The following is a 14,974-nucleotide window of genomic DNA, read 5'->3' as shown; positions in this document are numbered from 1 at the left end:
CAAAGCGTAAATTTCAACAACAAGTCATTTTAAGTCACTATCTTATCATTTATTTTTTAAATCAAAAGTTTGTAAATATAAAGCACATCAAACCATAACTTTATTACAAGTTCGATCATTTCAACCTATTTTTAAAGTTGAGTTTACTGTGTAATTCTCGATTGTTTATTGCGTGATATCGGTCAATAGGCACATTGTCGCAAAGCTGATTTACCGGTAGCGACACCTGCCATTGAAAAAAGGAACCAAGAAAATGAGGATTCTTTCGGAAATTTTCATATCGGCAGTAGTGATTTGCAACATTTTTATCGTTTATTCAATAGTACAAATAGATATCAGCAATAAAAATACACTCGGAGTAGAAGAAAATCGATTTCAAAGTGATTCCTACAACTTTTTTTAGTGTAAACTACGATTGAACATGGAAAATCTTCAGAAATGTGTGAAATTGGGTAAGGTTAGGTTTTTTCGGATCAACATTTTTTTAAACAGAAACCAGTGTAATGTTGATTTCTCGAGTACTAGAATGTATAGCGATCGAGTACTATTTAATTTGGATACTTTATTTGTTATTTCCAAACATTTGAAAAATGCTATCAAACCAAGTTTAATGCTCTATTCTGAATTACCGCTAGATTTCGCACAATGAACCAAGATCAACATTACCACCTCAGAGTAAAAACTTTTTCTTCAACTTCTACTATGATTTTTCAAATGAATTTGCCCGTTTTCATAAGAAATCGTTGAAAAGGTGGAGTAATTAGAAATTTTCCTACCGATTTGACAGCTCTTGCTGAAAGTATCATCTCTAAACAAGCAGCGCCTCTACATTTCAGTATTGCGACAATATGCCAATAAGCCACCGATCAAAGCTCACATTGAAGAATAGCAAACAATAGAGAAACGTTCTCTCTTCTGGTTCTGGTGTACAAATTAATACTCTAGTTTTTATAGCTCATTAGAGAAAAGTTTTCTTCTTCGTTTTGAGTAAAAAATAATTCTCTATTGTTCATAGCTCTCCTGCAAATTCCTTTCAAAAGTGGATATGAAAAGGTGGCTTATTGACCGTTATCACTTTAAACGCTTAAAAAGTTTGTCAAGAAAATGACAGAAGCGCACATTTGTTGTGCTTATCAAAATATTGATTAAGGCCATCGTCCAAGTACCATGCGCGCGAGTGGTTTTAGGAAATTTTCGATGGAAATTTCGAAAAATTTGACAAAACCAAAAACATACAGACCTTTGAAATACTTTTATCTATCTACAGGGTGAAAATGACTGGAAAATTTGGAGGATTTTACGAGTCTTATCAAAATTTTGTTATGTTTTTGGTTTGGCAAATTTTTCGAAATTTCCATCGAAAATTTCCTAAAAACACCCGCGCGCATGGTACTTGGACGATGGCCTTAAAACATACTAATCCTTGGATAAATTAATTATCTAGTTTTGTAGTTTCAAGCAACAACACTTTCAATATCGAACCGGATTTTCGTTGTCACTATTTTTATAAAATAAATCGCAGTGTAAAACCCAAAGTTGATTATTTTTGCTAATTTTTCGCTGCGTATATAGTTAGATTTTTTGCCGTATTAAATTGCAAAATAGACCTGGCAACTCTGCAGAATCCTTCTCTTTATGTCAAAAAAGCAACGTTTGCAGGTTAGTTGAAAAATCGAAATCGCACTTTAGGAGAACTGTGAACAATGGCAACCGGAATATTTCCTGCTTTGGCTAGTAAGTATTGCATTTTAAGTTGCTTTTCACAAATGCTTTGACATAGATTATTCGATTCGTTTGAGCAAAGATTGCATATGACAAGAAACGACGAATATATTTGCGAAATTATGCTCAAACCCTTGAACAGGTAGCACCAAATACTGGAAGTTCGTTGACGTCATTTTTTTCTGCAAGCATAAATATTTACCAAAATTGAACAAATCACGTTGTTTTTGCTACTTCTAGTACGTTCCTCCACTGGAGTTGAAGTATGGAAATCTGACGGATTTAAAAATCCTTTCGTTCCGGAGCCAAGGTTTGTTCGAGACGAGAGCAAACTTTGCCGTGCTATTGTTTATAGTCCAAATGGTCGATTTCTGGCGTGGGCAAACGGTACTACGGTCCAAATCAGCACAGTTTCTGATTGGAAACTACTGCACTCGTTACCGAGACCAAAGGCATTTTACATCAAATTTTCTCCACGAAGCACTTATTTAATGACATGGGAAGCCTACACAGAAAACCCTAAGGACGAAGTGAAGGAGAAACCTAATCTTTTCCTCTATGAGGTAGCCAGTGGTCGAGAAGTATTTTCAATCATTCAGAAACGCCATGCTGATTGGGAGATGCATTGGACCATCGATGAAAGTCTTTTCGCTTTAATGGTCGGAGGTGAAGTGCTGTTTTACGAAGTGCAACCTAACACTGACTTTCCGATAAAGCCAACGAAACGCATGGGTGGTGCTCGAAACGGAGGAGTTTCAGTTTCTCCTGGACCGAGTCCGCCGTTTGTGGCATTTTATGTGCCAGGCACAAAAGGTGCCCCTTTCATGTGTCGCCTGTTTCGTTATCCGAATCTTGAAGCCAATCAGCCGATTGCTTCCAAGAGTTTTTTTCAGGTGAGTATATATCTTGAATATGGAAGGATACAATTTCGATGTTTGTTTTATATATAGGCAGACAAAGTTGAGATGATATGGAATCAAAAAGGCAATGGACTTTTATTGTTGACTAGCACTGATGTGGATCAAACTGGGGTTTCGTACTATGGTAAACAGGCTCTTCATTTTATGACTACGAAAGGAGATTCATTTGCAGTTCAACTTAACACCGAAGGATCGATCCATGCTGTCGCATGGAGCCCACGTTCAACTGAATTCTGCGTTGTGTATGGTTTCATGCCTTCAAAAGCAACCCTATTCAATTTAAAGTGCGATGCAATTTTCGACTTTGGAACTGGACATCGAAATTCAATCTATTACAACGAATTTGGTAATATGTTAGTGTTTGGCGGTTTTGGTAACCTTCCTGGGTACATTGAGGTTTGGGATCTTAACCTTAAAAAGATAATTACTGAACATAAAGCGCCTGATACAACACTACTTGAATGGAGTCCAATCGGAGATACATTTTTAACTGCAACGACAGCCCCAAGATTAAGGATGTCTAATGGTTTTAAAGTTTGGCATTACACTGGAGCACTTTTGCACGAAACTCATTGGCCAGAAAAACAAGAATTACTTGAAATCATTTGGCAAAAGTATGCTCCAGGTAATTTTAGGGAAAATATGATTTCTCACGATAAAATAGAAGGAATCCCTTCAAAAACTCCTCAGGCAAGTAAACAAAAATATGTACCGCCCGGTATGCGAAACAGTGTAAGTGCTGGAAGCGGAGAAACTTCTTCATCTTCAGGAACGACCCGAGCTCTGATTCCAGGCCTGCCTCCAGGATATCGTTCTTCTGTGCAACTGGCGAAAGACAAACAGAAAAACAAAAAAAATAAAATAAGTCGAGAGATCACTCTTGTTGGAAATAATGGTATAACCAACGGTCAAAACCTCATTCGAACAGGATCAGGTGGAGGTAATAGACTCAATGCTCAAGAGAAAAAAAATCGTCCGCAATCTGCATCTAGTTCTAAAGTAGCTCAAACAGAGAAAACGGAAGGAAATCCAAAACGATCTCAATCAACTAACAGCGGTGACCCAGAGAAAGATAAAAAGATTAAAAATATTAATAGAAAGCTCAAGGACATAAAATTGCTAAAGGAAAAACATGAACGCGGAGAAAAACTCGAGCATACTCAGATAGTCAAAATAAATTCAGAACCCGAATTGATGAAGGAACTAAATGCCCTTAAATTGTAATAATTTGTGGAAATCGCGGAACTGGCAAATTTATGCATACGTCCAAAACAATCATCGATATCACCATCACTTGAAATATAGAATCAGATAAATATGCATGCTAAGAACGCTATTTGCCGATAATGCAAGGCAAAATTCGTGTTTTCAAAATCAATTATGTATTACATTCTTCTAAGGGCAAATGCAAAATTTTTCTGTGCAACACTGTACCTAGTTCCTGTGGGTATGCCAACCTATGCCTGTACAGCATCAAATGAATTTATGGCTGTTTTCTTGAATTTGAGAAGTAATCGTATTCTATGATTGAATCAAACGAAGTATAAAATACAGAGCATGCACAAGCACTTCAAAAGTTGTGGTTTTAACATGGCATATTTGCAACACAGGGTGATTTTGATCAACAATAAAATCGTTGAACATAATAAATGCAAGTGGTTTCAATTTTGACTAATATTTAGCGGAGTGACGTGACCGACAAAATGTAAAAATTGTCTCGAGATGGGCTGAACCGATTCGACCTGCTTAGTCACGCTTAAAAGTTAATATTGAGTTGTGAATCAAGATCAAAGATCAAAACGCTTTCACATTCGGTTCCGGAGATATCATGGTATAAATTAACCGATTTCAATTAGCTTATGGCGTTTGCACTACACCGATGTTGCGAAGGTTGCGTTGAAACTGTTCGTTTTTGCCAATTGCACTGCACCAGTACTACACAAACACCGCTGAATAATTATTAATGCTACTTTTATTTCATTTCATATTTGTTTTCAAATTCTTGAAAAACCAAGCTATCGAATGATACACTGAGGTCTCTTTTTACGGAGGGGATACGTACCGCGTAAAAAAATCGCGCAAAACAAAACCGCGTAACTTCGGAAATTCGCGTAAAAAACCGCGTAACTTCGGAAATCCGCGTAAAAAACCTCAAAATTTTTTTATGCCGAATATCTAGGGACTAGAAATTTGAATATGGAAGAACCTTTTTTTCCAAATGTTTTAGAAATGCATAAAACGTCGAAATCTGGTGTAATCTGTGCATATTTTTTGTGTCAAAACGTTGACTTAAAAAATTCGGGATAACACCAGATCTCGAAGTTTCATGCATTTCAAATACAAAACAACCGCGTAATTTCGGAAATCCGCATAAAAAAACCGTGTGAAAAGAAACCGCATAAAAAACCGCGTAAAAAGAGACTCCGGTGTTGTAAAAATTAAAGTATTGTAAAAATTTAAGACATTTCTATTATGGCTCCGTAATAATCAAAGGAGTAAACAAAGAGTTTCTCATTTGTAGTTAGGCCCTTCTGTCGTGAGACGGTCGAGTTATTCATATACCACAATCAAGCCCTGGTATTTAGATTTTTATATAATCCACTGATTCGGTGTTCTATCAGTTTGATCAAGATAGATATCATACATCAAATTTTTTTTGTAAAGAAAATGTGTTATGTAATGTGCATATTTTTGTTTCATACACACATACATACATACAGACATTTTGCGTACGTGACGAACTGAGTCAAATAATATAGGAAACTCGGCCCTCTGGACTACTGGTTCAAAAGTTCATATTGATTGCATAGCCATATAAATTCAACGTAATCATTTCAAAAGGGCCTACACGAATATTTTGTAAGTAAACGTGGAATCTAGGTAGTTAGTCAACCCGATGCGTTCGAATCGGATTATATCGATCCAATACAAAATTTTGCATTCTGTATCTCAATCGAGTTTGAGTAATTGTAATCTATCAGCTCACAACCTGACAGACAGTGTTCGCCCATCTGTTTGAGTGAGGTTCACTTCAAGCTGATTGTGAGCCTACTAAAGCCTGGCCTTTGATAAGCGCTAGATCACAAAGTGGTCGATATAGACCCCTTGGGGTCGATATCCTTTTTGTGGGGGTCGACGTAAACGAAAACTGACTATGGGGGTCGACGAGGTCTAGAAATCGACCCCCTATTGTTTGATATAAGTTGTTTGGAGTATTCATGCTAAAAAAGTTGTGTTGATTTGACCATCCGCAGAAATTGGTGAGTATTTTACATGAATATTAAAAAATCAAGAAATTTAATTTTCAAAGGAATTTGTTAATGGGGGTCTGAGGCATAAGTTAATTTTATTAAAGGGGTCCATGACCCAAAATAGTTTGGGAACCCCTGCGCTAGACCGTATAGCACACCGGCTTCCTCCAGCAGCAGACGCTGCTTTGAGTCAGTCCCACTGGTTTCAGATACATTAGGTTAGGGATAGTGGAGATAAATAGAGAAATATAGCATTTAGAAGTTTATAGTAGTAAACTAGTTAAGGCGTAGTTTATGGCTGAAAATACAACGATAAACAAAATGAAATGTTCCCTAATGTGACCGAATTGTAACTTCTCATGTGGATATGGCGTTCATCCCATCCGCCATTTTCCGTTTTGTTATTCCGAAATTATATATTGTTATTTCTTGTGTTGCTTACGTTTATTTTATTTTGGTTTTGTTGTCTTTTAATGTTGTACCTACGCAATTTATGCGTCGTCCTCGTAATCACGTCGATCCTTTCTCTGTAGCTGGAGAGGTTCATCATTCCTGTTTCGATACTGCCACAGCACCCTGGATATATGTTCCGTCTGAACTATGTTCAGTATATGTCCCCTATTATTATTTGCATTCATTCTGTTTAAGTTTGGTCGCAACTATTATATTAGACTCCCACTTTATAAGTAAATTATTGATTAATTCCTACTTTTTATTTTGAAAAAATAAGAATGTTATGAGGAAAGAATAACATGATAATAATTAATACATAAATAAATGAAACACAATAAATTGGTAATACGATATTACGTGTTACACGCCTCCCACGTTAAGAATATTAGCAAGAGTTATGTGGGTTGACAATCTAGACACTCGTAGTAAAGTGCCAGTTGTCACATCTGCACTCTGCCCCGCAACTTGTTAATATTCGGCATCTCCTCATTCTACTAAAAATAGGAGTCCCAGTCATCTTTTAACATCGGGTAGACATGTGACATTGTGACGACCAGAGCTAAGTCAAGCAAACTGTCGATACGAGACAGAATGATGTGGTATTTGTTGCTCCATCCGGAATATCATGCACCTTTAACCCACTATCTCAATCGAGTTTGAGTTTTCCATACAATAGCATCACTCGATCGAATGATAACTATGATTTACTATAAAAGTACACTTATTGCCTTTCTCATATAGAAAGTTTATACAATCTCTTGAAAAATTGACTAGGGAAAATCAGCCCAGAGGGCTAAGTGTTCTATATCATTCGACACAACTCATCAAGCTGAGCAATGTATGTCTGTGTGCGTGTATGTGTAAGAGTATGTGTCAAATAATGTCACTCATAAAAAATTTCGTAGTCCCGTAGGTTGCTATTGATTTTCACACCGCGATTTAGAGCGAAGATGCAAAAAAGGGTAAAATTCTTCATGGTTTGGCTTTAAACTGATGACCGGTCGGAATAAAAGATAAAAACTGGTAAGAACAATTTATTTCTAGTGACCGTTTGCTTCGAGCGTCTTAATTAGAATGAATGAAAATTTTCATGTCAGCGATCGCTTCATTATTTCAAGGGTTGCTTCGCTTACACCCCTCTCGATCGTTTACTCCTAGCTTCTTTCTTAGATCTTCGAATCTTCCAGCATCCAAAGTTTTTGTTAAAATGTCCGCCAACTGATTCGTCGTACTTATGGGTTCAATCGACAATCTTCCAGAGAGTACATGGTCTCGAACAAAATGATGATTGTCTTCGTAGATTGTGACTGGTTCGACATTCTTCACGCCGAGATCGTTCAATATTCCAGTCAGCCAGATTGCTTCAGCTGCAGCAGCACTCAGAGCCACATACTCTGCTTTGCTGGATGATGTAGCTACAGTGGTCTGCTTCTTACTACACCATGATACTGTGCAACCGAATACCTGGTACAAATAGTCACTCACCTACTTCCTGTCAACAGTATCCGCAGCCCAATCTGCGTCCACATACCCGAGAAGTGGGCTTGCTTTACTGCTTTTTACAAATTTCAACACCAAGTCCGTGGTACCTCTAAGATAACGGACAATCCGCTTCAACGCGGTCCAATGGGGTTGACCAGGTTTCTGCTGAAATCGTCCCAAATACCCTACCTGGTAGCTGATGTCCGGCCGAGTCGGCATCATAATGTACATGACACTTCCTAGAAGCTCACGGTAAGGTTCCATAGTGTGCTCGGTATACGTTGATTCCAGTTCCAAGTTTTTCTCCATAGGGGTCCTCGACGAGTTACAGTCTACCAAGCCAAACTTAAACAGGAGCGTCTCAATGTGTGATGCATGTATAAGCTTTATAATACCAGCACCTCGATCGTAGCTAATCTTGATGCCCAGAAAATGCTTCATTTCGCCGCAATCCGTCAGATGGTCTACACACAGCACAAGATAAATCGCATCACCTCCATCTTTACTGCACCAAGTGTACAGACAGTAGTCGTGTTTCGATCGCACGAATCCCAGTTTCAAAATAACATTGTTCAACTTATCGTTCCAGTAGCGAGGAGACTGCTTTAGCCCGTATAACGATTTCTGTAAACGACATACCATTCCAGGAGGAGCCTTCACGTTCTCAGGAACATCCATACAGATTTCCTCACGCAGCTCGCCATGCAGAAACGCCGTCTTAACATCCATTTGATGGAATATACAGCGTTGTTGAACTCCAATTGCTAGCACGGTCCAAATGGTAGGCAGTCTCGCAACCAGCACATACGTCTCTTCGTAGTCAATATTGGGCTTTTGAAGGTATCCTTTCACGACCAATCTCGCTTTGCGCTTAATAGCGTTTCCATGCTCATTTTCCTTGATACGGAAAACCCATTTACATTTCAACGGCTTCACTGCTTCAACATAGTACGAATTTCCACACGTTGTTTGCGTTCAGGGACGTTAGCTCATCCCTTAACCTTCATCCTTTACGATCATTGCGGCTTGCAATATCGCTGAATGTACACGGCGCATCTGTATTGTATATCATTTATTTATACCCGGCTTTAACCTATCGTGATCGTTCACCGGGTGCACGGCGCATCTGTTGAAGTAGAAATGAAACTGTAGAGTTGTACTATTATCAAACACCCTGATTACATTCTTGTTAGTTTTCGAATTGAGTAATAAGAGAGAATGAATCGTGAGTATACCTTCGTATACGAGAGCTGATGTGAAACATCAGGCACGGGAGGATTCAATAATTGCGAGAACGGCAACGATACAACTGGTGCAGTCGGTACGATCCCATTTAAGGTAAGAAAAATGCAATTTGCTGTAAAATATGCTTTGAAATTGGTGTGTGCTGAGCAAAAGAAAACAGATTACTGGCGAAAAAAGGCAGTGTATGCAAAACAAAGCACAGGAATTAGTATGCAATGCCAAGAAAAGATGGAGGCAATCCACACAAAAAAGGTCAGATCAGCAATCAAGCTGTAAGACATACACATAGAAATAATACAAAAGCTAGTCCAGCTAGTTAGCTGTAGAGCGCACATACACAACATTGTCAGGCCAGCAAGTGGACGCGAGAAAACAGCCAGTCAGCTGTAGGGCCCGAAAAACCACCAGCTGATTCAGCTGATGCTCAAGATTTACGAAAAGAGTGGGAATAATGGCATCGGTCATTCGAATTATTGTAGGAGCTGAAGCACATCGAATCGCAGCGTGAGAAATGTATGTTGATGTTGACACTAGATGGCCGTGGCCTAAAAAGGATTTTCCACAATCTTGCAGTTGTTCCAGAAGAAATTTATCCACGCCCGGTGAAAGTACCTCTTTGTCCGGCTGAGATACCCGAGTATGATAATGCCGTCAAACGGTTGGAAAAATTCTTTGTCCGAAAGCGGAATGAACGGGTGGAGCTGGAACTATTCAGATCCTTGAAGCAATCGTGTGACGAGTCATTTAATAATTTTATTCTGAAGCTTCGTACACAAGCTTGCCGGTGCGAGTTCAAAGACCGCGAGGAAAAAGAAATTCTTCAACAAATAACCATGGGAGCGCGCGATGAACGGATGCGTGATAAGGGATTCGAAAATATTATGAACTTGAACGAATTAACCAGCTACGCAATTAATCGGGAAATTCTGATGAAGCAGAAAGAAAAATCCAAGGCGTTCAACGATTTTCCAGTGGCAGCTGTCGAGTAACAGTGGCTACGGCGTACGAACGAGCTCCGAATAGAAAGTTCGTTGATCGTGAATCCAGAAATTTCAGTTTTAGAAGACAACAGAATAGGCGATTGGAATTGGAATGTGATCGCTGCGGATCTCGTGCGCATCGTGAGGTTGTCCAGCTCGTGCTTCGAAATGCAATCGATGCGGATGAGACGGACACTTTGCTCGTAAATACAGAAACATGGAAACGTTGAAGAAACCAACTGTGTTCGCACACAAAAAGTTTGGAATGAAGAGCTCCCTCGTCGTCCCACCAGGGATGATATTCCTGAGGTAGAATAATTAGCAAAACTCACTCTTTTGAAACGTTAGCCGAAAATTGATGAAAGCAAATATTACTTTTATTTCCTTTATAAAAGTAAAACTAAAAAAAAACATGTTAAATAAACTTTTCACTTTCATTTCGCCTTGAAGTGTTATTTAAACAAATAAAAAACAATAATCAATGTTATTTTATATTTCCGTGCAAATCACTTGTTACCTTTGATAATCAGATGGCCACATGTCAATATTGCCAAAAATCTGTGCACTACGGTAAGCCATGTGATAAACTGGACAAGGAGACAACCACACCAATGGACAACGGTGCTTCCTTCACACCAACCCCAAGCAACCCCAGTACACCTGTGACAGCCACCAACAACAATGAACCATCCCCTTCAACGAATCCATAATCATCCCCGGTAGAACAAAATACACCAGCTGCAGTTAATAACTTACCCTCTAACCAATCAGCAATTCCAACCAATATACAACAAGGTGCATCTACAGCAACTAGCAACGAAAAGAAGACGGAAATCGACAACAATACCATCGATGCGGCAATGGATGACGAGACGAACCACGAACGAAGTGCCCCTCAATCCTCGCAGGAGAGAAATGGAAGCTCCTCTCCCCCTAGAAAAAAGGGTGACAACGAGATCCAACTAAAAAAAAATATTGAAAAAATCGGCTCAATCGGCCACGTACAGCTTGTAGGCAAATAGGCCTGAATAAAATTATCTTTTAAATAAAAAAAAAAAACAAAGGTAATTATTGCGATACAGACAAACTTCAATTTAAGTAGTCTGAAGCAAAAGAAAAAAAATGAGGATTGACTCAACGAATTCCATGACGAACGGGTGCATTTTCCTCCTGAAAATTCCAGCAAACTGAACGAATATTTCGTGCAGTATGTCGTTCAACAAGCGCTCAACGACCAGCAAAATAGAACCGCATGCTGAGAGGGTGCTGGTAGCAACATCAAAATCAGCCAATCAGAAACTGGCCCAAATTTAGAACAAAAGCAGCAGAATATCGATGCCGGCTTTAAAAATGTATCATGTACGATTCAGACGGTTCGTCTCCTTCCGTCGCCGTCACCGGAACGTCAGCTTCCGTCAAAATTTGTTCAATACTTCCCACTTAACATGCAATTATATTTTGTTGGTCGTTGAGCGTGTGTTTAACGGCATACTGCACGAAATAATCGTTCAGTTTGCTGGAACGGTTTGTTGTTTTGTCGTGAATACGACTTACTTTACTATGGGGTGCCTTTTCATAATTTACCCTCTGAGAGAGTGATAAGTTTTTGATCGTGAATATCTCTTGTTGTATCTAACGAATCAACATAATTTTTGCCACACGCCTTCGGAAATATGATCACAATTTTATGATAAAATTTTCAGTTGTGTGACATAATCTCAAATAATTCAAAATTAAACTTTTCTGAAATGTTTGGTATAAACGAGTATCAAAGGGGATAATATATAAGGCGCGTTTGCCTTGCTCGTATTTTTAAAACCTATAGCTCAGTGATCTGTGAAAGGATTTATATAATCTAACTACCAATAGAATCGAAATTTTTCAACTTTAACGTGTATAGCAAAAGCATTGAAGTATTTCAATAGTACACTATTGAAGAACCTGTCTCATTTGACCCACATGAACACCAGCCAATCAGAACGCGTTCTGAGGAAGAGAACAAAATATCTGCTTCTGTACAACAAATCGTTCGAGAAAAATGTTCCGCAAAGTGTTGAATATCGTAGTGAGTTCCTTAATTTGGTCCTTCTGAATGCTAGAAACTACAGCACATTGATAGTTTCTTTCAATGAATTATGCAAATCCGGAATGAAATAATCGACATTAAAATTCTGTATGCGGCTATTTTTTATAGCCGTTAGGACCGCCCATTAGTGAAAAAGCTACAAACGAAATCACGTAAAAAGAAAGCTCTTAACAAAAATTGAATTAGTTTGTATTCTATCGCCACTGCGAGCAGATGTATTCTGTGTCGTTTGCAAAGCTAGTTTCGCTTCCGACCAGAGCGATTACGTCACAGCTGCCAGTCTTTTGCATTGATTAAAAAACAACGGTGGAGAGCATTACACAAAATCAGCCGTTTTAATGGCTCTAAAAGTTTTCTAAAGAACTATTAGGATTTCTTGCTCGCAAATCGAAGGGAAATATCCTCAGTTTAGTGCAAATCTAAAATTGTTTGTTTTGATTTTTGCACTTTTCGCTGTGTGAAATTCACAGTAATTTAGATCAAGTGAAGCTTTCTTTGTTTTTGCGAAAAATGTGGAAAAGGGGAATGCTCGCATAATAATATAAAAATGGCTTAACAATAGACCTCTGTCTGCCGGGTTTGTTTAACGACAAAAATGATACTGGGTTCAATGGTCTGTTTCAAAATCGGCAAACGAAGGTCCCGTGTTGACCGATTAATTGGACCAACGATACAACGTATTGGACCTACGAAAGACCACCGTTGAACGTTTATTTCTAAGAGGATTTCTTTGCCGTCTAAACGTTCAGTGGCGGTGGCGTTGTGTGTAAATGTCTTCATATGAATGCATGTAACTAATTTTCACGGTGACGGTGACGTACCGTCTGAATCGTACTTTATCTGTGGTATGGTAAGCAAGTACTATTTCGGATAGACGAGTATTATAAACAATAATTTTTATGTCTGCTGAATTATGCATATTCATTTTATTACTCCCACCTAGACTTTCTTTTCAAAAATAACTCTTTTCCGTCATCCTGAACAGCCGTGTAGTATCCGAGTCCATCGTACTTAGATCGCATGTATGCAATGTAACCGAAGGTAATTCCGATTGCTACCACTCCGATTGCCATGATTACAGCATTCTATAGCGTAGATTAAACCAAAATAATTGTTTTAAAATTAATATGACTAACAAAGGTGAAATAATTTCATGTGCAGGTAGGTGCGATATCGATTGCAAATGCGTTCAGAATAAAGTTGTGCGAAACAGTTCATTTTAAAGAGACGTTCACTTATCCTAAGCCGTTCGTTCGGTTTTTTGATAGTCTGTTTGTGTTAGACTAAACGAGAACTTAGTATTGTTAACTTAAGCGAAAAAAAAACAAGGTCGAACGAATTTGAACTGAGGTTTCGTGATGTTGCTTTTTTTTATTAGAGAACTACTGTTCTCGGCAAAAGAACTATTGATCATTCATTCTTTCACAAGAACTTGCTCTATTGAACTCTCCTGAACGGTTAAACTGATTTAAGGAGTTGGATGGAGAGAGATTGTAATCAAATAGGTAAATTTCACGATTCAAACTTTATTTTCTAGTACTACTCATTTTCTTGTATTCACTCTGCACGCTACCTTTGTTGTGTTCAAGGCAGTTGTTACATTTAATTTGACTTGAAACCATCCGAAAAATTGTTTCTTACTGGCTTTGTATACAGTTCGAAGTTTATAGCTCGGAACACATTAGATGAACGTATTGATCGAATACCATCTCCGGGCGTCAATTTAGAAATTGTTTGTTTCTGTCCTTTACCATCCTCCATAGTTGCAACAGAAATAAATACTATTTGCAGAATAAATTCTTCATTATTATTTCCGTCAAAATCTTATACCAGCGTTTTTTCCCAGAAGGGCGAATCTAACATTGACAGCAAATCAGCTATTTTCCAAAGAAAGGCGAATCTTAAAAAAGAAAACGAATCAAGTTTATCTCACCTACCAATAAATGCTTCAAAATCCTACAATTTTGCCTGAAAATTCCGAAACAACAAAAATTTCAATTTCATTAATACAAAGAACTATAAAGGGCGAAACTGTCATTCCATCCCGCCATCCGTGTTCCATGCCAATAAACAGGGCGATACTTCAATTGCTAGTAAGGAAGGGCAAACCGACGACACGACCAGGCACTCCGAATAAAAATTTGTATTAAAATTGTCCGTAAACGATTTACCGCCAGTCACCACAAATATAGCGACCCCCTGATAAAGACAAAAACAATCTTCTCGGGCAACACTGCTTAAGTTGCTATGAACTAGTTACCAAGGATCCCCAGAATAAATAAACAAACATTTTGAGAAAGTTGTGGAATCGTTCAATAGGTTTTTCATTTGGTTCCCTATGCGCCAGTTCAGTGCATTCTTGAGAACAATTCGAGGATGTAGATCAACGAAATGCTAGATCCATCATTAGTACGATTAAAGTGAGCGCTTAAATTTTGTTTCTGTGTTTTGAGAGCATTAATTCTTTTGTATGTAAGCATACTATCATAACGCTCCAAACATTCTCCTGAACAACCTGTTTATTGCATATTTCTACATTTCTTCAGATTCATTTCTATTCTTCGCAGAGCTCCTGAAGTGGAACATTAACAGTCATAACAGAGGCAAAGCTCGGATTTATAAATTAAATATTTTTATAAAAAAGAATACAAAATGAATAAAAAGCAAACAAAAGCTACTTACATTACGTTATTTTCTACAAAAATTGCACATATTTCGTATTCAAAGCAACTGTACTAATCATCATCTAATTCATTGTACCACAGTCGATGCATAATAAAAAAAACAAAACCAATATTTTTGACCACACTTTTAATCACAAGATGAGAGTTACGC

The 14,974-nt window shown here is 38.1% G+C and overlaps 2 protein-coding genes across 2 annotated transcripts; one reads left to right on the top strand and one right to left on the bottom strand.

Moving 5' to 3' along the window:
• Positions 1 to 1,639: 1,639 nt before the first annotated feature.
• LOC131429932 (eukaryotic translation initiation factor 2A) lies at positions 1,640 to 4,292 on the top strand. Its single transcript, XM_058594464.1, has 3 exons — positions 1,640 to 1,734; positions 1,963 to 2,615; positions 2,673 to 4,292. Exons 1-3 carry the CDS (start codon positions 1,704 to 1,706, stop codon positions 3,864 to 3,866), a joined length of 1,878 nt encoding a protein of 625 aa, XP_058450447.1. The 5' UTR covers positions 1,640 to 1,703; the 3' UTR covers positions 3,867 to 4,292.
• An 8,741-nt stretch (positions 4,293 to 13,033) lies between these two features.
• On the bottom strand, positions 13,034 to 13,960 carry LOC131428817 (small integral membrane protein 8). Its single transcript, XM_058592857.1, has 2 exons — positions 13,781 to 13,960; positions 13,034 to 13,224 (listed from the first exon to the last, which is right to left on the bottom strand). Exons 1-2 carry the CDS (start codon positions 13,898 to 13,900, stop codon positions 13,069 to 13,071), a joined length of 276 nt encoding a protein of 91 aa, XP_058448840.1. The 5' UTR covers positions 13,901 to 13,960; the 3' UTR covers positions 13,034 to 13,068.
• Between the last annotated feature and the right edge of the window lie 1,014 nt (positions 13,961 to 14,974).

The sequence above is a fragment of the Malaya genurostris genome, chromosome 2 (assembly GCF_030247185.1).
Source record: "Malaya genurostris strain Urasoe2022 chromosome 2, Malgen_1.1, whole genome shotgun sequence".
Lineage (NCBI taxonomy): Eukaryota > Metazoa > Arthropoda > Insecta > Diptera > Culicidae > Malaya > Malaya genurostris.
Note: the sequence above shows the minus strand (reverse complement) of the source record. Positions and strands in the feature narration are given on the sequence as shown.

What these genes read in the sequence shown, in the direction of transcription:
- LOC131429932 (XM_058594464.1), top strand. Translation starts at nt 1,704, where the DNA reads ATGGCAACCGGAATATTTCCTGCTTTGGCTA. An exon ending in AATATTTCCTGCTTTGGCTA is followed by an intron (nt 1,735 to 1,962) that starts GTAAGTATTGCA and finishes TGCTACTTCTAG; the next exon opens with TACGTTCCTCCACTGGAGTT. An exon ending in CTTCCAAGAGTTTTTTTCAG is followed by an intron (nt 2,616 to 2,672) that starts GTGAGTATATAT and finishes TTTTATATATAG; the next exon opens with GCAGACAAAGTTGAGATGAT.
- LOC131428817 (XM_058592857.1), bottom strand. Translation starts at nt 13,900, where the DNA reads ATGGAGGATGGTAAAGGACAGAAACAAACAATTTCTAAATTGACGCCC. An exon ending in TCGAACTGTATACAAAGCCA is followed by an intron (nt 13,225 to 13,780) that starts GTAAGAAACAAT and finishes TCTACGCTATAG; the next exon opens with AATGCTGTAATCATGGCAAT.